We start from the raw sequence: 27,651 nt of genomic DNA on the forward strand, positions 1-27,651 counted from the left end.
ATGGGGAAAACAGAACTAAGAAGTACAACAATAATAACAGAACAAGAACACTTCTGGAAGATCACGGGAACAGGAAACAAAAGACAATGAACCGACACAGACTGCAAACAAGAGGGGATTTATAAAGGGAACTAATCAAGAGGGAACAGGTGGGAGAACTCAAACAATAATCAGATAACAAGTGGGAGGGATCAGACAATGACATGAGCACATGGCCCAAAATAACAAAACACCCATGTGCAGCACAAGACAGGACAGACATGTGACAGTCTCACTCTCAGCCTCATGGGCTAATCTGAAATACAGAAAGGCCCCGAATCCCCTGCTGCATTTCATAATATAGACCTTTTTCACTTGGAAACATGTACTAACAAAAGAAATTTGCATTCAGAGCTTGCACCTTTTGGGGGTGTGTGACCATTTGCTAGGAGATCACCTTCCTTTGTATGTCAGTTATCTTTAAACTCTTAAAAACCGTATTACCTTGTGTTTTACTTATTTGGAAATGAGACATTTGTACCAGTCGCAATGAGACATTTCAAATGACACTAAATACGTACACTACTCGATGTCGATCATTCATATCAAACTATACATTTTCTTGGGTGAATTCAGATGATCTGAGCATGAGAGAGAGCGGGTGAGAGAAGGGGGAAAGAGATGTAGATTAGGATGACTCGGAGGTGAGACTTTTCGTCTCGATAGTGCACGAGGGCTAGTTCAAATGTTAATTTCCAGAGAGGTCCTTTTGTCCTCTCAGGGTCTGGTCGCTCTTCAACCAGACTGTCCGGCATCTCCTAATTTCTCAATTCTTACAGTATCTTTAAATTGTAATCAAAATAACTTCATGTTCACTGCATACTTGTGGTGTAGCAATTAATGATTGATGAGGATTCTGAACAATTTTCTTAAACTTAACACAATAAGTATTATGTGGATGTTATACAGAAGTTAATAAAAAATCAAAATGGTAATGAGGTTTTGAGGTTGTGAATGAAATTATTTTGTAAAGCATTTTTTATAGCTTGAAAAATTACTTAAAATACATCTTAATTATACATAATAATTCTGCGGTTGATCTGGACTCTTCCATGAAGGTTTGGACAAACCATTATATTCACGGATGCCCTGGAATATTAACAACTGCATATTGGAACAATACATTTTACATGCCCTCCTGATGAGCCAGTCCGGAAAGACCGCTCATCCTTCCTGTGATTCCAGAGTCCGCTCCATTCCAGTCCAATCCAGAGTCCGCTCCCTTCCAGTCCAATACAGAGTCCGCTCCAGTCCCATCCAAAAAATATTTGGGGTGCACCAGCTCATCCCAAACCTTCCATGGACTCTGCACCAGCAACCATCAGGACCGCCTATTCAACATCTTCAGCCTTTCCCCGGGCCTGAAAGGTGGTGTCCAACAGTGTGGACCTGATGGCAAAGTCAGTGGAACCTGCATCATTTCGGTCAGAACGGCTCTAAGGAAGTTCTCTATTACTCAGTCCTCGCATCCAGAGTCCACTCCTAAGTCCATTCCTCTGTGTAAAATCCCCAAATCCACTCCAGAGAGTGAAATCTCAGAATCCACTCCAGAGAGTGAAATCCCAGAAACCACTCCAGAGAGTGAAATTCCCGAATCCACTCCAGAGAGTAAAATTCCCGGATCCGTTCCAGTGATGGCTCCAGCCCCTGGTCAGAGTCCAGTAATTGCTCCAGCCCCTGACCGGAGTCCAGTGTCAGCTCCAGCCCTTGAGTCCGCACCAGTGTCGGTTCCTGCCCATGAGCACGCTCCAGAGTCCGCTCCAGTCCCTAAGCCCGCTCCTGCCCTAGAGCTTGGCCAGGAGGTCACCCAAGCTCCTCCCAAGAAAAATGTGGATGAGCCAAACACCCATGGAAAGTCCACAGAGGCTGATCCTTGCTGGTCTCCTGAGCTGCCGGCGCCTCCCTGGTCCCCTGAACCACCGGCACCTCCTTGGCTCCCTGTACCATCGGTACCTCCCTGGTCCCCTGAGCTGCCAGCACCTCCCTGTTCACCTGCATTGCCGGCACCTAATTGGTCCCCTGAGCAGCCTGTGCCTCCCTGGTCACCGGTACCACCCTGGCGGCTTCTTAGCCTGCTGGAACCATCCTGATTACCTGCCAAGACTCCAGGACGCCCGCCCTCCCTCCCTCCCTGGTTGGACTCCTTTTGGCGTGAGGATGCTCTTTCTGGGAGGGGGGGGGGGGGAGAACTGTCACGGTCACCAGCACCATCCCTCCTTGATCTCACCTGCACTTCTTCAGCTATCACCCGCACCTGTTACTCATCACCCTTGTCAGCAGCACCACATAAAAGCATACACCTCATCTCCACAGATGGTCCAGTCTCATTAAGACGAAGAGGACTACTTACTCTCCAGCATTATTATCCAGCGTCTATCTCCAGCGTCTACTCCCCATTGTATCTCAGTGTCCTTCCTGTGAGTGTTCTCCATCACCCATCAGTGATGTGTGTGTGCACCAACCATCTGTCTGTTATACCATCGACTATCTCCCTTATCTGAAAAAAAGACATTCCATTATATTCCATCTCCATTCATCAAAAGTCTAATTTTCTTAAAATTCAACACTCAATTTATACCTCTCCGTGCATCCAGCCTGACTGGAAATTGCTAAACACTCTTTATAGGCTAATCCGCTAATTTAATCACGCATGTGTATTGATATGTGATTGTGTGGTAGGAGAGGTAGAGATCCTGTCAACTGCCTTACTTTCATTTTCACTCTGAGAAATGTTCCTTATGTGAGAGGTTTGAGGTTTCAGGAACCCGTCAAAGTAGAATAATAGATTCATTTTTTTATTAGGCTGATAAAAATTGTATTAGGCTTTGTATTTATTTGTGAAATATTATCTAGGCTCATTTATTTATTTTTGCAAAACACAGTGCATAGCCTATGTGTTACTCCTCTGCATTTTCGCTCAAATTGACTTCCACATTGCTTTCTGTTTGTTTGCGAGTCGCGTTTTCCTTTGCAAAGCAGATCGAGTTTGTTTGCAAAATGCTGTATTTGTTTGTTTAATTATGACACAATATTAACTCCATACCCGCGGGTGCGGGATGGCAGGTGTTCATTTTATACTCTGTGAACAATGGCTTATTTAATGTATAAATTAAGGTAGGCTTTATGTCCAAAACTGTTTGGTTGCAAGATATATTACCTGTATAAAATGAAATCGAATGTAGCTCGTTCACAGACAGCATGCAGAAGATCTTCATCGCTGGCAAACAATAGGCTATGCTTTTGCAGATTTGCTTTTCATTGAATGTAGGTCCACGGCCACTTCATCCATCGCTTAAATTTCCTGTTACAACTCAGAGTGAGAAACCGCAGACGATTCAGTGCGTACAGGGAACTGAACAAATAATTCAAACTGATTTGCGAACCAATTTAGGCAGTTTTGCCAACTTGTTTGATGAAGTCTTTTAACAAAATTGACTCAAAAGAGTGATTCATTTGTGAATGAAGCATCGCTCATGCCCAAGAAAACAAGTAATAAAAACTCAGTGAGTGTTTTAGCGCAATTTTCTCACGTCATGGGATCACAACACTAAGAGATAGTAAATCTTTACCTGGATTTTTTTTGTGCCTTCCCGAGATTAGACCTTCCTTAACATAATGCCGAAAACCCGAAGTCAGGTGGTCTGGTTGAGGAGTAGATAGAATTGCAATAGATTGCAATCTTGCACTTCTATCTACTCCTCAACCAGACCACCTGTCTGTGCGCACAGACAGAACAGAAATCATGAGTTAACAATCGCAATTTTGTCCGGTGGAAAATTGCGCTAAAAAGCGCTTGCAATAAACTGCATTTTTTTAACATGTATTGTAATACTATGGAGCCCCTAAAGGGACGTGGTGGTGGAACAAATTTGGGATGTGAGAATTTATTTATTTATTTATTTTTTTATTTTTTTATTTTTTTTCAAATCTTTTGGGTTTCCTCGCAAAGATATTTGCGCTCCTTCGCAAAACATGTTGTGAGCTCGGAAAAACACTTCCTTGTTTAATGTCCCTCTGGCAGTGTTTCAGACAGCTCCATACATTAACAGTGGAGCAGTTAACCCTCTGGGCTTCTTCGCCCGAAAACGGGCGAAAACTTGAACGTTTCGAATTGTTTAATTTTTTTGCTTCATCGGATGGGGGTGAAACTTGGTGACTTTTGTTTTATTACCTATATGAACACACAAAAACATCAAGGAGATGATTCTGATATGTTAAAGGGTCGTAAAAAAAAAAAGTCACACTTAGCTTCCTCCCGCCCGAAAACGGGCGACATAGGAAATTAATGGGAAATACGAAAAAATAGGAAAACTCAGAGAAACTTTTGGTGGTACAAGCTACAGATCAGCCACTGTGCTGAAAAAAAGTGTACAGCAATGAAGGGGTGACACTCTAGAACATCAAGAGTGCAAATAAGACCATCCCCCCCCCCCCCACACACACACACAGAGAGAAATGAACTGGTAAGACTGAAACAGCACATTTTGCCCCAAACTATATAAAAATGATATAATCATAATAACTCCAAAACTATAGCAAGGAGAGTCAAAAGGTATGTATCGTTTGAAAGAACTCTTTTTAAATTTTTTTGAAAATATAAATTACATTACATTTGGACATTGTCCTGCCAAGAAACAGCGGATAAAAGACAATATATATATATAATTTTTATTATGATTTTGCATATCTTTCTTATTTGTCATGGAATAACTCAGGAAGGAAATAAGGTAGGAGGAAAATTCTTTTTTAGTGAAGTCCCCCTACATGTTAGCTGCATCTGGATAAAATATATAATAAAAAATAATATAAAAAATAATAATTTTTGGACAAAGGAATCAAAAGTTACAGCATTTGGAAAAGAGATAGCCTTTTTGTACAGTCTTTGACACCCCCTCATGGGCAATTTTTTCTTCATGAAGAAAATCTTGTCATAAAAGCAATAAATTATGTTAATTTTGGGCTCATTTTAATTGTAATAATATGCTGTAAAAAATGAAGTGCCATTTTCAATTATCTGAGAATGTTTCATGAGCTGTATGATGTTTTTGACACATTGCAGTACATTATTTTATAGATTATGAAAAAAAAGAAATTCTATTTATCAGCAAATAACTCAGCAATACTTAAGAGTTTTTCAAAGTGGATACATTCACTGTAAAGTTCAGACTCTAAGCTTTCAAATGACATCAACTTTGTGTTAATCAAGGCAAGATTTTTTAAAAATATGGTAAAGAATATTTTCGCAGCTAGGTGGCGCCTGCTGGCGGTACACTCGGTTTTAGAGGGATTACTCAGCACTCGTTAGGAGTTAATAAATGTAATTAGATGCATTAAAAAGCTGAGATCCTAAGCTTTAAAATGATATATAATTTGTGTTGTTCCATTCAGTGGTTGCTTAGTAATAATTTTTTTTCTTTCCGAATGGGAATAAATCAAATAAATAAATAAAAAAGCTATAGGCCGCCTATAAGCGGTTATAGGACATGACACAAATTAATACATTTTGAAGCCACTAGATGGCGCTCTTCTCAGTTGAAATTTTTTTTTTTTAGGCCTGCACTCTATTTTGATGTGAAATGTTGCATTTATTGAAAAAAAAAAAAAAAAAAATAATAAAAAAAATAATATATTAATTCTAATGGAAAAAATAGCTCATAAAAATTATATAATTAATGCAAAATATCATAAAAAATTCCAAAAATTCTAAATAATAATCAGAAAACATTATAGAACAAAAATATATTTGATTGGTTATCCTGGGAAAAAGTAAAGTAAGATTTTAAGGCTTCGCCCGTTTTCGGGCGGGAGGAAGCTAAGTGTGACTATAATACGAAGAAGCCCAGAGGGTTAATATAGTTTGAACTTGGACTCAAGTAGGCTATAAATAATTGTGGTCAGTGAGTGCTTAGTTCAAGGAGTTCAGTAAAGTTGGCAATGTATTCACAGATTTGAACTTCCCGATTCAATGACTCGAGCTGAACGTTGTTAAAACACAAATGACACCTATTTACAATCATAGTAGGCTAACACAGACAACGAGCTACAACCAAATTTTTCCTCAAAACTTGCTTTATAATATAAATTGATAGGCTACATATGAGCAGGGGGCTGAGAGACAAGCTGGAAGGGACTGTCTGCAAAGTGCAAATGACAAATGAAAAATACACACATGAAATACTGGACATGAGTCCATGGTTTTTAATTAGGCTATATAGTTTTACCAAGATAATATTGCTTTCAGCACACTGTAAAAAATATTTTCATGATTTGTTGCATTAACTCAATTTTTTAATTTCAATGAACTCAAAATTTTAAGGCAACCAGGTAACTTACATTTTTAAGTTAAAGGTTTAACTTAAAAATGTAAGTTACCTGGTTGCCTTAAAATTTTGAGTTCATTGAAATTAAAAAATTGAGTTAATGCAACAAAGAGATTGGTTTTATAAATAGAAACTCAAAATATATGTTATCTGAACAACATTATCTAAGTTGATTTGACAAAAGATTATGGTTTAATAAATAGAACTTCAAAATATATGTTATCTGAACCACATTAATTATCTAAGTTGTTTTGACAAAAGATTAAAAGTTAAGATAACAAATCATGAAAATATTTTTTTACAGTGCAGTGACCTTCATGTTTTAGTTATCTTTAATGACAATTTACAGTGACATTGATTTCAGACTCTTACACAGTTACTGGCATTGTGGCAAGCAGAAATGTGACCAGAGCTACATGGCTTATTGGTTTATATATGTCAAGCCATTTCAAAAGCTTTTGTTTAGGTTCGCAAGTTCACACTTACCTGTACAAATAATCAGATATAGGAAAGACTATGTGTATTTGGTGTGCTGTCCGAGTGGAGGGTTCTGAGCTCGGAATTTACCATGACCTCACAGACACGAAATCGCCAGTTTTGATCTTAGACAGAGGATGCAGGGTTAACTTTTTACCTTCAAGTCGACCGACACATGATTGCCCATAACAAAAAGTGTAATTTTTATAGTCACGTTCATACAACTTGCTGGTCCCAGATGATGTGACCCATACTCTATTAATTTATGAGCATTCAGTATATCCTGGACACAATGTTTGTGGTAACACCAGACTTCACTTTAATCTACTAGAAATAACAACTTCATAAAAATCCAGAATTAACATTTAGTTTGCTAGGCAGAATAAAAGAAAAATAATAAATTAGTTGCATACCTGATCAGCATGAAATGGGGCATGTCCTTTTAAATAATTATTGTCTATCAGTCTGCGGGCGTGAAATGGAACCAGTTGTTCCAATCTGAAGTTATAGGGAGGGAGCTAACTTGACAGGAGCTAACTTTAACTGGTGATAAACAGATGAGATTGCGGAAACATCAGAAATATTTGTCAGACGGTAGTTGGCTAATGAGCAGATGTCATCGGTTTTCTTTAGAAAACTGGTAATGGCACGGCGAAACTGAACATACTGAACATTTCTATGATTCAATGTCCTGTAATTGTCATAGTCACATCATAATATTTTCATTTCTGCCTGTTTCTAATCTATTTAATTTCTAATATGGTGATAAACAGACAGGGGCGTCGGACTGGGGGTAAAAACCAGTACTGATTACCAGGGCCCCAAGGGGAGAGAGGGCCCTTGAAAAGTCTGGAATATATTTTCATTTCCTAATTAAATTTCATAATGAATGTCAGATGAAATGTAAAGTTAGTGTATTGGCCGAATAGTTGATTGACTGACTACATTTTGTATACACAAAAGTTTAGTCCATCTGCACGCATTTTGTTTATGTTAGTTAGTTGAGCATCTGGTGGAGCGCAAACTTCTGCTGTAGAAATTTCTTTCTCAAAGAAAGCCAAATCAGGCCACCAAAAGGAAAGACATGAGAAGGAAAGAAAACAAAATGAGGGGAAACAATTGGTAACTGACTTCTTTTCAAAGAAAGGTGAGCACAAACTAGAAAACGAAATCTATAGTGCTAAACTGCTTGAATATCTCTGTGTTCATTAGTGCTAAAAATGAACTAAGACAACCCATTGAAAGAGCAGAACATAACCTTTCAGATGATAATTTGGTTATACATGCATGTAATCTGAGGTAGGCTAAAGGCTAAATAAACAAACTATACAACCATGCTGTTTGCATATAACATGCCATAATAGCCTAATTTGAAACATGTTTAGCTTTAAATTAATAGGCTATAATATCTAAAATTAGCAATAATAGGCTAATCAGTGTCATAGGTAGCTCATCGGTAGCTACATATCACGTCAACATTATATTTGTCAGATTTAGTAGAAGCAGATCTTAACATTGTAAAACACATGGCCCTCAGTTTCAGAAACTGTCACATCAGGGAGTGTAGCAACAGACCCTTCATCCTCCTCTTTGGATTTGAGGAACATGGGGTGAGGGGGCCCATCAGGACTGCCTATGCATAGGGCCCGGGATCTTGTCCAACGCCCTTGTAAACAGATGAGATTGCGGAAACATCAGAAATCTTTGTCAGACGGTATTTGACTAATGAGCAAATGTCATCGGTTAGAAAACTGGGAATGGCACGGCGAAACTGAACATGCTGAACATTTCTATGATTCAATGTCCTGTAATTGTCATAGTCAGATCATAATATTTTCATTTCTGCCTGTTTCTAATCTATTTAATTTCTAATATGTTTATTTTCCAGTAAAAGGTTTTATGTTGCTGCAAAGCTGGAAATCTAGAAAAATCCTATGATTCAAAATTTTTTTTTCTTTTTTTTATGTCTTCTCTGTCTTCTCCAATTTTGGGGGTTTTATAGCAGAGGTACAATTGAGCAACTTGGTTAGGAATAATGATCATGTACTATTTATATTACAGAGGAATTTTTTATTTTTTTTAATTAAAATATGTTGCTTTCCATCAAGGAAGTTTTTTTTAACTTTGTGTGATCCTTCCCTTTTCACATCAAGGATTGCAGTTACTGGGGCTTTTAATTGTTATAGGTTCCATTACAAGTAAGACAGGAACTACATTCCTGTCCAAAAACTTTGTCTTAACCCTATCCCTAGCTCTAGACCTAACCCTACCATAATCAGTAGGTGAATAAAAATGATGCAGAAGCACCTAACCCTGGTTGTAAGCCGATTCTTAAAATAAACTGTAAACTTGTCCCTCAAATCTGATTGGCTGATTACATGTTGTTGTAGGATCAACAAAGATGTTGATGCAGGAACATGGTGTACTTGTTAAAATTACAGTATGTTCACCATTACAACTCACACCCTATACAATAATGGGAGGCAAGGATCCGCCCCATGTGGCATCCTTAACTGGATTATATAATAGGATGTTAAAACAGAGGACCAGAATGTGAAACAGATTACTACTGCTGTTTAGGTACTGAGACATAAACCTCACACTTGAACAAGGTAAATACTCCATTTGTGTTTCTTTCTTTCATTAATTTAATGACAACTTTCATTAACTTGTATTGACCATGTCTTTCCCCTTTGACGTAATTATTCTAGATCTTTTTTGATGTCAGGTTATAGCAACACTGTAACTGAAAATGATTCAGTAAATCTCATAGACATTATTAAGATTTGGCTGCAATAATATTTTCAGAAGGATGGGAAAACAAGTCCAAACCACAACCATTGTAAAAGACAATCAGACTGTGCAGTCTAAGGTTAGTAACGCATCTCATATTTCACAAAATATTTATTGTGTCCTTCTGTTTGAATAATATATACATTTTTCTCACTAGGAGTTATCAGTCGATCACCCAGTTCGATGTCCATTTGCTTTTCATTTGCGAAACTATAAGGATGGCTCGACCCACCAAGATAAACTGCATCACAGAGCAGCTAAGGTATCTTTAAATTGTAATCAAAATAACGTCATGTTTACTGTAGATTTGTGGTGTAGTAATGAAGGATTGATGATTTTTTTTTTAACAATTTTCTTAAGCTTAACATAAGAATTATGTAGATGTTGTGCAGCAGTTAAAAATCGAAATGTCTAATTTACGTATAAATACGTTTTCTTTTATAGCTTGAAAAATGACTTATTCTTATTCTTACATCTTATTCCAGAATACGTCCTGCAATTCAAAAACTTGCGAGGGCTCCATAATGAATCCCAAATCTCTGATACGCGGTCATTCCAAAATCACACCTTCCTCAGAGGACATCCTCACACAGGCAGTGGATTTCATCAACCAGTACTACACATCATTCAAAATGTAGGAGCAATGTTATGTGTTATTCTCTAAAAACTCGTTTATTTAACTTTTAACTTTTAATTTAAGCATTACAGACAAGTATTCTAATACATTTATGAATAATATTATAGGCCAGCCTTAAAACTCAACACTCAATTTATACCATAAGTAGGAGGACCCTCTCTTCATGCAACCAGCCTAAAATTGCTAAACACTCTTGATAGGCTAATGTAATCACGTATGTGTATTGAGATGTGATTGTGTGGGAGGAGAGGTGGAGATCCTGTCAACTGTCTTACTTTCATTTTTACTCCGAGAGACTTTCCTTATGTGAGAGGTGTGAGGTGTCAGGAACCCATCAAAGTCGAATACTTTTTTCTTTTTTATTAAGTTACTTAAAATAGTAAAAATTATATTTCTTTCAACTTGACAAACAGGACAAATGGAAATGTACTTTACAGGGTGAATAACTCGTTCTTACCTTTTGTGCAGCCCCAATCCAACGGAGCACCAGGCTCGGATTGAAACGGTCACACTGGAGATCACCCTGACCGGGTCCTACTCACTCACTACAGATGAACTCGCTTTTGGGGCCAAACAGGCGTGGAGAAATGCGCCGAGGTGCATTGGCAGGATCCAGTGGACTAATTTACAGGTTTGAGTTTTTTTTTTAAACATAGATCATAGCTAGCACTTCCAAAGCCATGTTGTGCATTTATACTAATATAGCCTACATCTCTTCTGCAGCTTTTCGATGCGCGTGAGTGCAAGACCGCTGAGGACATGTTTCATGCCTTGTGTACTCATCTTAAGCATGCCACCAATGGAGGAAACTTGAGGTGAGTTGATTGTATTTATTGCAATATGGTAATTATCATCAGATTTGCCAAGGCAGAAATCTTGCAATGCAAGTGAAACACCAGGACAGAATGACTGAATGACTGACCGAATGAATTAATTCCTAATTGATAAATTTTTGCAAATCAATTTTTAAGGTTTTTAGAACATTGCTTTTATGTTTTTGATACAATATCAGTCAATACTTTAGTATTTTATTAAATATCATAAGAAAGGTAAAAATATAATAGGCTTAGTGCTGGGTAGTAACTGATTACATGTAATCTGGATTACTCAATCCGATTCCAAAAATTAAATACTTTTCAAATACTCACAATCAGAATACAGTTACTTTTTTATTTATTACATGATTTGTTATTCTAACAATGGCAGTAAATTATGTCATTTCAAAAAAAAAGAAAAAAAAAGCCTACCCCATTTACATTTAGAAAGTCTTCCAGGTTTGTGGGATTGCATACACAGACCAGCCATTAATCTGCCTATCACTGAAAACTGAGACCCACACAGCATTTGATCACTCAATTTACAGAAATAATTTCACTTTTAAGAAGTGTTTTCTTAACATTGCAACATTGCATATCTACTGACTCCTGACAACATACATTAATTATTGTTTGAATTATCACTCAGTGAGTAATTTAACCATGTATTGCTGTTTTTGGAAGGCTTCTGTCTTTCAAACACATTAAAATGTACAAATTCACATAATTTTATGTTTACATGCCATGCAGGGATTCCCCAACGTTGAACCTCATTGATTAACATAATTTACCTAATATATTTACTTGAAGTACCCCCTGAGATTTTAAGTTAATAAGTTACGTCATAATAAAATTAAGTCAATAATAATAATAATAATAATAATAATAATAATAATAATAATAATAATAATAATAATAATAATAATACAATTAGGTTTTCTGATGTTGGTTGATAATCCATATGCAGGTAAACAAATACATTAAGTATTTTTTTAATTATTTATTACATTTATATGATTTAATCACTTAATATCTTTTCATTAAACTCACAAACTAGTGAGTCACAAACTTTCTAGTTCCATCAGAAACCAAAGTCAAGGAAACCCTGATATAATATAATATTAATGCACTTCACATTGTCGATAACAAAAAATGAAATATATTTTCTTTCTCTTTGAGAAAAAAGTTAATGAAAATGTTAAGCCAGGGTTGTCAGTGTGAAAAGCGTACCGGTAGCGCTACTGCATGCGTCTGGTATCCCGTGCGCTCTCCAGTCCTCAACAGAAATCTGTGCACTTGCACAGTTTACAGGTAAATGCAACTGCGCCAAAAACACAACTACACAGTGGTAAATACCTAAATATATGTTTCACTAAATAGAAAGTAAAATCTAAAAATAATTCATGCCAGTATGCTCTCGTAAAAAACATAAATTCTTAAAAATACAAAAATTGCAATAAAGAAGCCACTAAAAATAAACCACCTACAGTAGGAAACATATATTAATGGGAAATTGTTGCATATTAATGGAAATAGAAATAAGTCTTATTTAATCCGTCATATATAAATTAAGTCAAAATGTTTTGTAAATCTAAAAATGCACTTAATGTGGGAACATCTTTTGTTTTTATCCAACTCAATCAGCTTATGCAACTTAATTGTATTACAGAAGTTAATGTAATTTTAAAAACGTCAGATGATGTGGAAACTCTGAAACTGGGTTTGATTTAGGCTCTGACTTTGATTAACTGAGGAACTCATCTAAGGTGGTTCTAGAAGAACCAGGGTGAGGTGCTTCAACATCAGTGTTATTCACCTATCATTTCCTTCTAATTTTAGGGAAAAGTCATGGGTAGGATTAGGTTTAGGGTTAGGACTAAATTTTGGGACTAAAATTAGGACTAAAATTCATTACCTATCGGTAAGGAATTTTAAAATTAAAATTAAAATAAAAAAATTAGGTAAGGACTAAATTTTGGGACAGGAATGTTATCCAGGATCAACAAAATATGTTGATCCAGGAACATGTCTTACTTGGCAAAATCACGGTGACCCGTGGCAGGGAGAGCAGCGATAACCCCCCTTAGGGTAAACAGAACAGAACCAACATGAATGTATTGCAGATATCATTAATTCAAAATTTTAAAGTACAATATAATTCGAGAATTTATTCTGATTCAGGGGAATCAGAATGCCATACTGACCGGACAAGAGGAGGAGCTGGGGATGGAGGAGGGTTATTAGCTCCTGAGAAACGCGATAGCTGCTGATTATACTGAAGGAGCTTATATTGTGGCGTCATATTCCTAGAGTTAGACGTGTATCAGCTGAGTCAGCTGATGCGAGCTTGACTAACGTGACCTGCCAGAACCTAGTATGGATAAGAGCAGCGAAAACCCCCCAAAACATAACCATAATATCCCCCAAAACTCAAAGTGACAGTGAAAATCTGGATGTTTTTTTTATTTTACACACTACACCCAACACGACTGATGCTGATAGAATGGTTAATATATCCTGATGTTAGTGGCATATGTTGAGTACTAGATCTAATATTATGGGGGAAGCATCACCCCAAGCTGGAGCAAGCAAGGACACATTGCAACAAGCGTGTTGCTGTAGCCAATTTAACAGCTGTATGGGATCTATTGGGGGAAGCTTACACCCCTAGTGGCAGCAAAATCTGATATAACAAGCATGTTGAATAATCACAGAACTATTGCTAAAACGAGTGTAGTTTGGCAGGGGAAGCATACACCCTACAGCAATAGCTCCGACTAGCGGCAGCAAAATCTGATACAACAAGCATGTTGTATACCACAGAACTATTCGTAACCAGAACGGTATTTTCAGTATAATTAAATCCAGACAACACTGACTACGCCACCCTGGGATTTGCACCCAAGGAAATACAAGAAGGAACAAAGGTCCGGTGGTGCAATGAAAAGACAGAGACGTGTTGTCCTATTTATCAACTGAATAGTTTTATTCAACAAGAAAAAAATTAACTGGAATCTTAATCATGATATAAATCACTAGCAAGTTTATTATAGCAATAATATTAAAAATCACAATGTTAAAAGAACATTTCTCCAGACATCCGTAATGCCAAGGCCAAATCAAGTCAAACCAACCTCACAAAACGAAAGAAAATGCTGTACCTTCCCCACCAAAAGATATGTGTAAAAAAAAAAAGTTAATTTACCAAAAAGAAAGAAACTGCAAGGCTAAAGCTTACCTTAGTGGTGGCAAACTAGCTGGAAGAAATTGTGCTCTCAACCACATATGTGTGCACAGCACACAATAGGAAGAGGTGCTCAAACCCTGGTGCTCCAAACTCACAGCAATGTGCTTCACCCAGGTGACTAGCCTGCCTCCCCCTCAGCGCACTCAGCCTTGGCTCAAACTAAAGAGAAAAAAAGGAGAAATTTAGTGGGTCCGGTACAAATACAAAATAATCAAATCATTCACATAAGAAACAAAATATACTGATTGACAGAGTCAGCTGGTACATGAATAACACGTCCTACTTCGCTGGCAAACCCCCCAGATTAATCAACGAGAGTGACTGTTAGAGGAACGCACTACAAAGTAGTAGATGGATGCACCACTCGGCCCTTATGGCCCTAGTTACACTGATCAAACCAAAACTTCAATACAAAAATAACCAAATGAAAACATTCATAATATAACTTCAAAATAGGAAAAATAACTCAAGTTAAGAAAAACAGCAGCACGACCTGCAGTTAACCACCACGTAATATGCGGGAGACTGCAAAACAAAACATAATGATCAAAGAAATGCTCTCCAATCAAGGAATATAAAGCAAGCACTAACTTATACATACCCTATGAAAAACACGCATATCAAGGTGTTAGCATGCAATCATGAATGTTTCACTAAAAACACACAAGAACAAACATTAAATTCGACTAACCAAAGCAGAAACAACATAGCCTACGTACCTAAAAGCTTTCAGTGAGAGCTTGACGCAACTCCCAGGATATGTCACCAGAACGGCTACAGCAACCACTTCATAATAGAAAGAACACACATCCCACCAGATATAAGCCTAAAACACAGCCATGTTCCAAATAACATCTGGGATAAATAACCTTAAAACAACCATGTTTCCAATAGAAACTAACAGCTTTTAGAGCAGTGGTTCTCAAACTTTTTTTGGTCTCACCCCCCTTTAAACCTTTTAAAAATCTGAGCATGTTTCCAATAGCAACCAGATAGACTTAAGCACAAGCATGTTTCCAATAGCTACCAAATAGCCTTAAGAACAAGCATGTTTCAATAACAACAGATAGCCTTTAGAGCAAGCATATTTCCAATACACTATATAGGTTTAAGAGCGCCATGTTTCCTAGAACTAGATAGGCCAGGCGTGTCCGATACCTGACAGAGTCAAAGCTGAACTGACTCAACTGAATAGTGACTGTTTACTAAGTCTTTTTAGAGCTGTACCACAGCAGAAATGATTCCTTTTGCACCATGAATTATTTCCTATCACCACAAGCTGCTTGAATCTGTGCTGCATAGTGCTAAAAGCACAGCATGTGCAAAGCGAGTAGTTGCCAATGACAACTAAAGCACATCCAATATAATCGCATAAGTCTAGCAAGAGCATATTTAATGTAAACTAGATTAGCCCAAGCAACACGGATAGCATTAGCAACAAGCATGTTGCCAATATCCTGATAGCTTTTAGCAATGAGCATTAAAAAGGAACTTAGCTTAGCTTCGTGAAGACTTTCAGAGATGAATGGAGAGTGAATCACATCTAGTCCTGTGTCAATAATGCAGCAATGCGAGCAGCAATGCAGACTTAGGTCACTTCCAAATCGTTGAGTTGTGCATATAACTACTGTTCCCAGAAGGAGGGAAACGAGGTACAACATATGACTATGGGATATCGCGCTCTAGCACCATCTGCTGAAGACACCTTTATTCACGCCTGAAAGGCAAATGACGCATGGCGACGTAGGCAGGGCCACCTGCATATAAATGCAGTCGTCATTCCCTTTGTTCAGTCCAGCTCTTCACCGAGCCTCCGACTGTGCGGGGCCCAGAGGTGTTGTACCTTGTTTCCCTCCTTCTGGGAACAGTAGTTATATGCATAACTCAACGTTCCCATTCAGTCGGTCAGCTCGGTACAAAACATGACTATGGGACATACTGTATATACACGCCCTACCAAGTCGCTGAACTAAACGTAAGGGACCAACACCACCACATGACCCTTTTTCAAGAGAGTGACGGTCCTTTGTTGATGACCATTCTCCTTTTACAGAACTCCCCCGGCATAGAGCTCCCCATCCATGTAGTGACGCATCTGTCGTCACTACTATACGTGACGTAACTCTGTCTAGAGGAATTCCCTCTGTCAAGAGACCTGGGGATCCTCAGGGAACCAGAGCCTGAATGCATGCTGGCGTTATCGTCACTTGTCTGTTTAAATGCCGTGTGACATTCAGACGCCCATCTCTGGAACGCACGCATAAAGAGGAGACCCAGCCGAACGACTGCTATTATTGAGGCCATCAACCCCAGCAGCCTCAACACTGTATGAAAACGCACTCGCCTTCCCAGTCGAAAAAGACTTAGACAGCTGTGAAAATTCTCAGCTCTTTGTAGTGCAACATAGCTGTGTTCTTTACCGAATCTATGTCTAAACCGAGATATGAAATCCGCTGACATGGAACCAGGGAGCTCTTCTTCAGATTTATTTAAAATCCCAGAGCTCGTAGATGGGAGACAAGGGTTTGTGTTTGCAATACAGCTTGTTCCCTGGTGTCTGGGCCAGGAGTAGATCATCCAAATAGGCGAATACTCTCATGCCTTGATGACGCAGCGGAGTCAGTGCCGCTTCTGCACACTTCATGAAGAAAGTACTGCGTGAGAGGAACTGCAGCTGATAGCCGCACTGAATCGTGCGAAGAACCCATGGCGTTGGTGCACATGCGTGCCACCGTTCCAGGCTGACAGCGATGATCCCCGGCATCACCGGGGAAACCTCTACCTCTCTTATTGAGCATTGCTGGATATTGGATATCCCTGCCTTTACCCCCTTTGACAACACTTGGTTCGTTTGTGAGTTTGGTGGTTTCAAAACATTTTGATTGTTCTGACAAATCAATGCATGAGGCATTGTATGATTGTTTTGTCAAATCAACACATGAGGCATTGTATGCTGAACACAAAGTTTCTTTATTGAAACTGAACTTAAAGGTGAACCCGCTCTTTTGCAGGGTTTCTTTTTCACTGAGAGAAGAAGGCGGCTGCATCTGGGCCGATGATCCTCCCTCTTTTGCGAGCTAGGAATTTGGTCATCCCCTCCTTCCTGCAGAGAAAAATTTCCCTTTCGCTGGGGGTGGGGCTGTCTTTTTTTTCCGACCCCGCCTGCTGTTTATGCTGTGCATGTGCTCGTCTAGCCTCCCAAGCGTTGGGTCTCGGCGCTGCTGCTGCAGCCGGCCTCTTAGCTGGTGGCGGTCGAGAAGACGACCTAAACCCTGGCTGAGCAGCCGACTGTGTTGGTCTGCTAAACCTTCTAGGCAATGAACCCCTGAGAGTTTTTTTTCGAGTTCTCAAATCGCGCTTGAAACGCGTCAAGACCCTCTCCAAATAGACCCGTCGTGGAGATTGGTGCGCCGAGGAACGCATTCCGATCTCGTTCAGGCAAGTTCGCCAGAGTCAACCATAGATGGCGCTGAGCCACCACTGTACTGGCAATCGCATGACCTAACGATACCAATGCGCAACATGTTGTACGCAGTATATAATCAGCTGTGGATCTTACACCCCCTTGCTTAGTTCACTGTGGCGAGGGGGGCGTGGTTTCGCGAGGTCTGGAGCGGGAGAAAAAGGTGGGGGCCGAGCGGTGAGTAAGTAGGTCAAGTGCAGATGATGAACACCTGTGTCTGATTGCAGTAATTGGCGTGGAGAGACCGCATAAAGCCGAGGAGAGCGAGAGAGAGGACGAGAGAGTTTGGAGTGGGACCTCACAAGGACGCTGCTGGAGAGTCGAAAGAGAATCGTGCTGAGAATATTGTTTTGTCTGAAAGCTGTGCTGTGACACGGTGAAGGCGCTTTGTGCGCATCGTTTTGTTTGTGAGAAAGAGTCAATAAAGTGAGCGTCCCAGTCAGCCGACCCCTGTCTTCTTCCTTCCTATATATACATCATTACGAACCTTATTACAGTGGTGCCGAAACCCGGGAAGGAGGAAGATCATCGCCGCCATGCAAAACCCGCCAGCCTCGCCATTTGCGGACATCATACAAACGCTCGCCGGTCTTCACCAGGAACAACATCGACAGCTGCTGGCCATAAAGGAGGAGCAAGACCATCGCTTTGAAGCACTCCTCCGAGGCCAGCATGAAGACCGCGAGCTGTTCCGGAGCTGGATAGACCGGGAGGTTAAGGCCGTCCCCCAAACACCTGCGTTCTCACCGCTGCCGCTGAACAAAATGGGGCCGCAGGATGACCCGGAGGCTTTTCTGGACCTCTTCGAGCGGTCAGCGGAGAACAGGGGATGGCCCTCTACGGACTGGCCAATGCGGCTCATCCCGTTGCTTTCCGGGGAAGCACAAGTAGCCGCACACCAACTGCCAGTCCGGAACCTCCTGGTCTATGAAGACCTGAAACGTGCCATCCTACAGCGGGTCGGCCGGACCCCAGAACAACACCGTCAGCGCTTCAGGACCCTGAGCCTCGACGAGTCCGGCCGGCCCTTCATCATGGCACAACAGCTCCGGGACTCTTGCCGCAAGTGGCTGATGGCCGATGGAAGCGACGTCGAGGGTATCATAGATCGAGTGGTACTGGAGCAGTTCATCTCGCGACTGCCAAAGAGGACTGCAGAGTGGGTCCAGTGCCACCGCCCGACGTCGCTGAAACAGGCCATCCAGCTGGCGGAGGATCAGATGGTGGCATGTCCAGGGGTCGGCGAACCTCTTCCAAACTCTCTCGTCCTCTCTCTCGCTCTCCTCGGCTTTATGCGGTCTCTCCACGCCAATTACTGCAATCAGACACAGGTGTTCATCATCTGCACTTGACCTACTTACTCACCGCTCGGCCCCCACCTTTTTCTCCCGCTCCAGACCTCGCGAAACCACGCCCCCCTCGCCACATTCACCCAAGCAAATAGTCTGATATGATTGTAGCAAGGACATAGTGCTCAAGGCTCTAGCCGTGCAGGCCTGATCACCATAAATCCTGCTAAGTTGTCTGTACGAGAACCTACACGGTGCCGACGGGAGAGTGGGGATGCCCGCGATACCGCTATTTTGCATTGGAGCCAAGCATGTCGCAAGCGAATGCTCCATTGGAGGAGCTGATATTAACCCTGCTTCTTGTGCTCCTTCGAGGTCGGTGAACTTACTCATTCCCGGCACCGGAGAAAGACAAGATAAGGGTTTCGACCATGAAGCTGTAAGCTCTGCCATACAGTCTGCGTAAAGCGGCAGATGCGTCCTTACCACAGTTTGAACCTGAGATAAATAGAACCCGCCGAAGCGCAAGCTTTTTTGAATCGGGGGAGGGGCAGGCCACTCCACCGACAGCTTTGCTGCCGCCCTTCCATATAGTTCAATGAAGGGCTCCTCCATAAACTCACTTCCACCCGTCGCCTCGGAGGGTGAGGGGGAAGCCGTGACCTGCTCCAGCTGAAAATGATCATCGAAGAATTCCTCACCTGCTTCCAGCGAGACAGAGTCCTCCTCCCGACACTCCAACGGAGCCATCAGGGGAACATTGTTAAAATCATCCATAACCTCCCCGGCTTCCATACGGTCGCCCCAAGTCCCTGTGGCTTCCTCAAAAATGGCTAGTGCCGTATCTGGAACAGCAGCTGAGGACAGAAGCGGACCATGTCTGTCCACTGTACCATTGAGCACCCGCTCAACAAATGCTACACGCCACTCGAGTGTCGAATGACGAAGCTGTCGGCAGTGTATGCTCCGGGGTGTGATGGTGTTCTAGCAGCACGGTGAAGAGCTGAAGAACAAAGGGAATGACGCATACGACTGCATTTATATGTCCATTTAGTTAGCTCCTGAGAAATGCAATAGCTGCTGATAATACTGAAGGGGCTTATGTATACAGTTATAGGCGTCGTATTGCTATAGGTAGACGTGTATCAGCTGAGAGTCAGCTGATGCGAGCTTGACTAACGTGACCTGCCAGAACTGACGCTACGCTTAATTTTTGGCAGGTCTGTCATCACTGTGTTTCCTCAAAGAACGGATGGAGATCATGATTTCCGTGTTTGGAACGGTCAGCTTATAAAGTATGCAGGATATCAGATGGAAGATGGCAGTGTGATCGGGGACCCAGCAGGTGTGGAGTTTACACAGGTAATTCAAATAGAAGCTTTGAGGAGGACAAATATATGTCCTCTGCTTTATATGATCTCTTACCTTTTTTTTAAATGGAATTTGCCAACCATTTGCCTCTGTTAAGAAATAATCACATGATAACTGCTGGATATTGTGCACTCTTTTTATAGGTGTGTATGCAGCTTGGATGGAAACCAAAGTATGGTCACTTTGATGTGCTGCCACTAGTCCTGCAGGCGAATGGAGAGGATCCTGAACTTTTTGATATTCCTTCAGAACTGATTCTGGAGGTCCCAATAGAGCACCCAGAGTAAGTCATTTGGGTCATTTCAGAGAAAAGGGGGAGACATTTGGTGTTTGATTTCTAAATTTGAAGAATTAAAGAATTATAATTGAGAAAAGTGTCTTCACAGCTTATTCTCTGATTAAACAGTGTACTCTGCCTTTGTCCAGGTATGAATGGTTCAAAGATCTAAACCTCAAGTGGTATGCAATTCCTGCAGTAGCCAACATGCTAATGGAAATTGGTGGTCTGGAATTCACAGCATGTCCTTTCAACGGCTGGTACATGGGCACAGAGATTGGAGTGAGGGACTTCTGTGACAACCAGCGCTACAACGTTTTGGAGGTAGTTTGTCCTCACTATCTCATGGCGGTAGCTAAGCACACCTTGATAATTTTGATATTTATGTTTTGCTTTTACTGCTTTATGTCCTGTAGCGCGTTGGACAGCTAATGGGCTTAGAGACACGCAAGCTGTCTTCACTGTGGAAAGACCAGGCACTCGTGGCTATTAATGTTGCAGTAATTCATAGTTACCAGGTAAAGTGTCCTTCCACTTTTATACTGCTGAAATATTGATATGCAAATTGATTTAAGATTATCTCACTGTTATTTTATCTGAAATGATACATATTAAAAACAGAGTTAGGAAAGAAGATAAAGCCATTTAGATATTTATTGGACTTTACGTTGCTATATTGCTGTGCAGAAAAATAAGGTCACCATCACGGACCACCATACAGCAAGCGAGTCCTTCATGCAGCACATGGAGACAGAAGTTCGTGTGCGTGGAGGCTGTCCAGCTGATTGGGTGTGGCTGGTCCCACCCATGTCTGGCTCCCTCACCCCTGTGTACCATCAGGAGATGCTCAACTACATCCTTTCTCCCTTTTTCTATTATCAGGTATCAAACTTTCTGATTAAAAATCATATTTTAATCATATTTTTAGAAGGGGTGGAAGTATTTAGACCCCACTAGAGATGTAACGTATTAACGAGCACAACTGTTTTCATCATTGATAATAAGAAGTTTCCTGGTTAACAAATCAGCATATTACTTTTGCATTAAAACTTTTGAACAGCAGTGTTAATAAAGAAAACTTTGACATTAACAGTGTGTAAATGTGCTGTTTTCTGAAGGCTGATGCATGGCTAACACACAAGTGGAAAGATGAGAAGAAAGGACTTCGGAGACGTAAGGTCAGCTTCAAAGGACTGATAAGGTACTAAACAGACCAGCAGCTTCTCCAAACAAAACAACACTGTACTTCATTAATGCCAACGACCAATGGCATTTACATCAAAATATTTGTGTTCTTTCTTCTTAGAGCAGTGTTTTTTTCTCAAATACTCATCAAGACAGTCATGGCCAAAAGAGTGCGCTGCACTGTTCTCTATGCCACTGAAACAGGGAAGTCACTGACCTTTGCCAAAAAACTGAAAACCATGCTCAACTGTGCCTTCGACACCAGGGTAAGAAATGCTGTCTTTGAAAAATGCTTTCAAATGTTATATTATTAACAGTGCAGTATATGAACAAACAACAAAAATGTGATCCATAACTAATATTCACTCTTGTTTTCTAATACAGCTGGTTTGCATGGAGGACTATGATTTCAGTGAGCTTGAGACAGAGAGCCTTCTGATGGTGGTCACCAGTACTTTTGGCAATGGGGAAAGTCCGGGAAATGGAGTGGTATGGGCATCATTTTGTGAATAAATATATTAAAATTATAATATATATAAATATATCATATAAATACTGTATACCATTCAAATGTTTGGGATCATTAAGTTTTTTTTAGGTTTTTGAAAGAAGTCTCTTATGGCTGCATTTATTTGATCAAAAATAAAAATTGTGAAATATTATCATTTTAACTATTTGAATATATATATATATTAAAATGTGATATTCAGCAGCTTTTACTCTAGAAATCATTCTAATATGTTGATTTGCTGTTGAACAAACATTTCTTATTATTATCAGTGTCGAAAACAGTTCTGCTGCTTAATATTAACATTATTTAACATAAACATTATTTGATCTGATATTTGATTCAAAAGAACTGCATTTATTTGACTTAGAAATCTTTTGTAACGTTACATCTTCACTGTCACTTTTAATCAATTTAAAGCATCCTGAATCAAAGATTTTTTTTTCACAAATTACTTTTGAACAGTAGTGTAAAAATATGGTAATTTCCACATGAATTCAAAATTTGATTTTGACATGAATATTTTCTTTCCCTCAGAGCTTCAGGAAGCAGCTTTTCAGCTTGCAAAACCTGAAAAACAATGTCAGGTTTGTAGCCTAGCAATGCTAAGATTTTCACTTTTATCACCTGTCATTATGCTCTTGTAAACAGGAGCCCTGATATCCTCTTCTCAATACAGGTACAGTGTGTTTGGCCTTGGCTCACGTGTGTACCCACAATTCTGTGCTTTTGCCCATGCTGTGGATGACAAGCTTGCTGAGCTGGGGGCCAAGCGTCTGACTGCCACAGGGGAGGGAGATGAACTTAATGGGCAGGACGAGGCCTTCTCTGCCTGGGCTTGCACTGCTTTTAAGGTTGGTGAGGTTTCTATCATTTCTTCTGTGCTTGGATGATTCAATGATTCAAATAAATCTTATACTACTAATACAGCAATGAACAACAAATGAATGGCATTTCTCTTTTTTTAAGGATGCGTGTGAGGAGTTTAACATTAAAAAACAGCTGAAGGGTGTTGAGCAACAGTTGGACGGCTGGGACCCACAGAGATACAGAGTTCAGCATGACAGTTGCGCTCTGGACCGAATTACAGGTACACCTTTTTAACAACAACAACAACAACAACAACAAAAGTAGTTTAATAAAAGTCACTATGTATCTAAACTCAATAATCACCAGGTTGTATATTATTTTGACCCATAATACAGTATTTACACATATGAATCTTCTGTTTCTACAGCACTGTCTGCTCTTCACTCTAAAACTGTGTTTCCTATGATGCTGAAAAGAAGGCAGAAACTGCAGAGCGCTCAGTCAAGGTTTGAATCTACAATTTCATTACCTAACTCCCAGCTAAAAAAAAAATGTTCTAAGAACATTTTGCTAATGTTTTTGCAATTATTATGGGAATGTTACTTTTGAATATTTCCTGAACATTCTGAAACTATTAACATTTTTAAAAATTAGAACATCCAACTAAAATGTTTCAGATTTTTCCTCCCCCATCAATATTGTATAATTCACGAGTTCACACTTACATACAATTTGAGGGGGTAAAGTTTAATGTGTATTTGGCGTGCTGTCCGGGGGGTGGGCTCCGAGCTCGGAGTTCGGCCCGAACCCAGAGTACTCCCCCCGTATGCAAGTGTTTAGGACTAGAAGCGTGGAGAAGGGGTGGTGGGGGGATGCTGCAAAACTGTCAATGGATTGAGGTGAGACTGCTGAATGTATATATACCTCTTACCATTGATTGCTGAGTGCTCTCTACTTGTTTTAATTATCTGAACGTGCTCCTCCCGAACTTTGTTAATAAAACATCATATAATGTTTATATGTTAATGTTTTGAGAACATTATTATTAAAGTCCAGACAAGTTTGAATAAACATTCTCTTAATGATACTGGAAGAACATTTGTTTATAACTTTGAGAGAACCTTGCCAGAACATTAGCTTAAGTTCTGAGAACATTCCCTGTCAGCTGAGCTTTTACACATTTGACAGTGCTGTTTTTCAACTTATATATTCCATTTTCAGTCGTTCTACTATCCTGGTTGAGCTGAAGACGGATGGAAACACAGAGGTCTTGAACTTTGCCCCTGGGGATCATGTGGGGATTTTTCCAGAGAATTCTGCAGAGTTGGTGGATGGTATTGTGAAGCATCTCCCAGATGCCCCTCCTATTAACCAGAGCCTTCACCTGGAGTCCCTCTCTGACTCTAGCACTGGTAACAATCACTAATGGCTGTAATAATAAACTATATAAGTAAATTTGAGAAGAGGCCCAAAATCCAAGCTTATTTTTATGACTCTTTCCTGTGTTGTCTTTCAGTGGAAATGAGATGGCAGAAAGATGAGTGTATCCCTGCTTGCACTCTAGTCCAGGCTCTTACATACTTCCTTGATGTCACAACTCCACCTTCACAAAGCCTCCTGCGCAAACTCTCTTCAGTGGCTGGTCAGGAAGAGGATCGCAAACGACTTGAGGCACTTGCATCGGTAATTGCGTTACATTCTTTTTTTATAAGAATTTAAATGGGACAATTGTTTGATTTTATTCTAAATTACACATATTACCAGTAATAATAATAATAATAATGCTTTTATTTCATATAGTGCCTTTCAGGAAACTCTAGGTTGCTTACAATAAAGTACATAGAAACATGACATAGAAACATGACATGAAACAATTTAAATTGAGATGGATAACATAATAGATAGTGGTAGAAATCAGATCATAAAGTCAGGGGTCAGGGAAACAAGTAGCAAAAAGATATGTTTTAAGTTGGTTTTTGAAATCGTGTAATGATGAAAGGTCGCGGATGTGTTGGGGAATAGAATTCCTGAGAGTTGGGGCAGCAATACAAAAAGCCCTTCCACCAAAAGATGATAGTTTGTGTCTACGGATCGTCAACAGACCAGTATCGGAGGATCTAAGTGTGTGACCTGGTGAGTAGGTATGGATGAGTTTAGGAGTATGGATGGGACCATGGAGTGCTGTAAAATGTAATGAGTATCTTGTATTGAATACGAAAGCGTACCGGTAGACAATGAAGTCTGTGCAAAATCGGAGTAATGTGAGAAGATTTCTTTGTGTATGTGAGGACCCTAGCTGCGGAGTTCTGAATATATTGGATCTTATTTATAGAAGAATTGGTAAGCCATAGAAGAGAGAATTGCAGTAGTCAAGCCGTTTGCTAGCATTGCCAATGCATTTACAGCATTCTACCATTTCTCCATAGGATTTCCAGGAATATTCTACATGGAAAGATTTCTACAGGCCCACCTTCTTGGAGGTGCTTGTAGAATTTCCTTCTCTAAAAGTCCCTACCGCCTTCCTTCTCAGCCAGCTTCCTCTGCTCAAGCCCCGTCTGTACTCTGTCAGCTCCTCATTGGACCGTCATCCAAACGAGCTGCACCTCACAGTGTCTGTGGTGGAGTACCACACCCAGGGTATGATACTAAACATGTAGAAAACATACAAAACAAAGACATTGGATAATTCTTTTATAATCAAACACCATGTGAGATGTAAGCATAACGTTGTGTTCTGTTGTATCGTAGATGGAGAAGGCCCAATGCGTTATGGCACCTGCAGCACATGGCTGAACACCATCAAACGAGGATACACAGTTCCCTGCTTCGTTCACCGGTACTGATGATAGATAGTTAAATGCTGAATATGAATATCTCATTTAAATACTTATAAAGGCATTTTAACATTCTGTTTTCAATATCTCAATAACATAGAAAACTTGACTTGTTTACTGCTCATTATTTCAGCTCAGGTGGGTTCCACCTCCCAGAAGACCCCATCACTCCAGTTATTCTGATAGGGGCTGGCAGTGGTATTGCTCCTTTCCGCAGCTTCTGGCAACAGCGCATTCACGACATGAAAAAGACAGGTAATGCATGTGAGCTCTGAATTTAAGGTCATGAAGTTTAAGGCAAGAGTCATAAAATGCTTTTATCAGTCCAAACCAGTTATCACAATATCCAGAATTTTATTTGACCAGTAATGCACTACTGTTCAAAGGTTTGGTGTCAGTAAGATAAAAAAAAAAAAAAAAAAAAAAAACTTTTATTCAGTATAGATCAAAAGTGAAAGTCTTAGATCTAGAATAGATCAGAAGAATCCCCCCCCCCCTTTATAAATATCACGTTTCCACAAAACTAACAAGCATCATAACTGTTTTCAAAATTGATAATAATAAATGTTTCTTGAGCAGCAAATCAGGATATTAGAATGATTTCTGAAGGATCATGTGACACTGAAGACTGGAGTAATGATGTTGAAAATGCAGCCCTGTCATCACGACAATAAATTACCTTTCAACGATATATTAAAAGAGAAAACAATTATTTTAAATTGTAATTTCATTATACAATATTATTGTTTTTACTGTATTTTTATTGAATAAATACAGCCTTGGTGAGCATTAGATTTCTTACTGACCCCAAACTTTTAAACAGTACTGTTGTGTAGGTACTGTATTTAAGTTCAAATAAAACTGTCTGTAGTTATTTGTATTTTAAATCCTCAAAGTTTTAATCCTAAATGAATTGCCTTATTTAATTGACAAATTTTTAGGTCTGCAAATGACTCCTATGACACTGCTATTTGGATGTCGTGATTCACAAACAGACCATCTGTATAAAGTAGAAACTCTTAAGTTGAGACTTGATGGCATTCTGGACAATATCAATACAGCTTATTCTCGCAAACCTGGTAAACCAAAGGTACATCTCTAAAGTTCTGTTCATGCTGTACTATACTCAAAATAATTATATATTTACTTTGTGTGACAAAACTTAGTAAGGTTCTAGGTCTATTCTCGCTGTTCATCAGATGTGCTTACACTGGTATCAGTTTGTGTCTTCTGTCTGTAACCAAGCTTGTGTTGTTTGGAACAGATGTATGTGCAGGATGTCTTGAAGGAGCAGCTATCTGAAAAGGCCTTGGAGGTTCTACACAAGAACGCAGGTCATCTGTATGTCTGTGGTGGCATGAACATGGCCCGTGAAGTTGCTAGCACTTTGCAAGATATCTTGGCGAATAAAACAGGCATGACCATCACAGGAGCTGGAGAATTTCTTGAGAGGTTGAAGGTGTGATTTACTGTTTCAATCCTCATGTCATTGTATGAACTGCTATGTGACCAGTGAACTCACGCCATCATGATCTTTTTGTTGACAGGTGGAGAAGAGATACCATGAAGACATTTTTGGAGCCTAA

General features: G+C 39.8%; 1 protein-coding gene across 1 annotated transcript; it reads left to right on the forward strand.

Annotated features, from left to right (window-relative positions):
- Positions 1 to 27,651, forward strand: nos2a (nitric oxide synthase 2a, inducible; the record flags this gene model as incomplete). Its single annotated transcript, XM_081364769.1, has 26 exons — positions 1 to 22; positions 1,225 to 2,087; positions 9,787 to 9,891; positions 10,115 to 10,263; positions 10,735 to 10,897; positions 10,990 to 11,081; positions 20,301 to 20,442; positions 20,595 to 20,734; positions 20,878 to 21,052; positions 21,145 to 21,246; positions 21,416 to 21,610; positions 21,847 to 21,929; positions 22,035 to 22,179; positions 22,298 to 22,402; positions 22,959 to 23,008; positions 23,101 to 23,275; positions 23,391 to 23,511; positions 23,659 to 23,737; positions 24,453 to 24,643; positions 24,748 to 24,914; positions 25,658 to 25,868; positions 25,980 to 26,067; positions 26,199 to 26,320; positions 27,007 to 27,155; positions 27,330 to 27,524; positions 27,613 to 27,651. 26 exons carry the CDS (start codon positions 1 to 3, stop codon positions 27,649 to 27,651), a joined length of 4,068 nt encoding a protein of 1,355 aa, XP_081220895.1.

Source organism: Scardinius erythrophthalmus (genome assembly GCF_964197995.2).
Source record: "Scardinius erythrophthalmus genome assembly, chromosome: 5".
NCBI lineage: Eukaryota > Metazoa > Chordata > Actinopteri > Cypriniformes > Leuciscidae > Scardinius > Scardinius erythrophthalmus.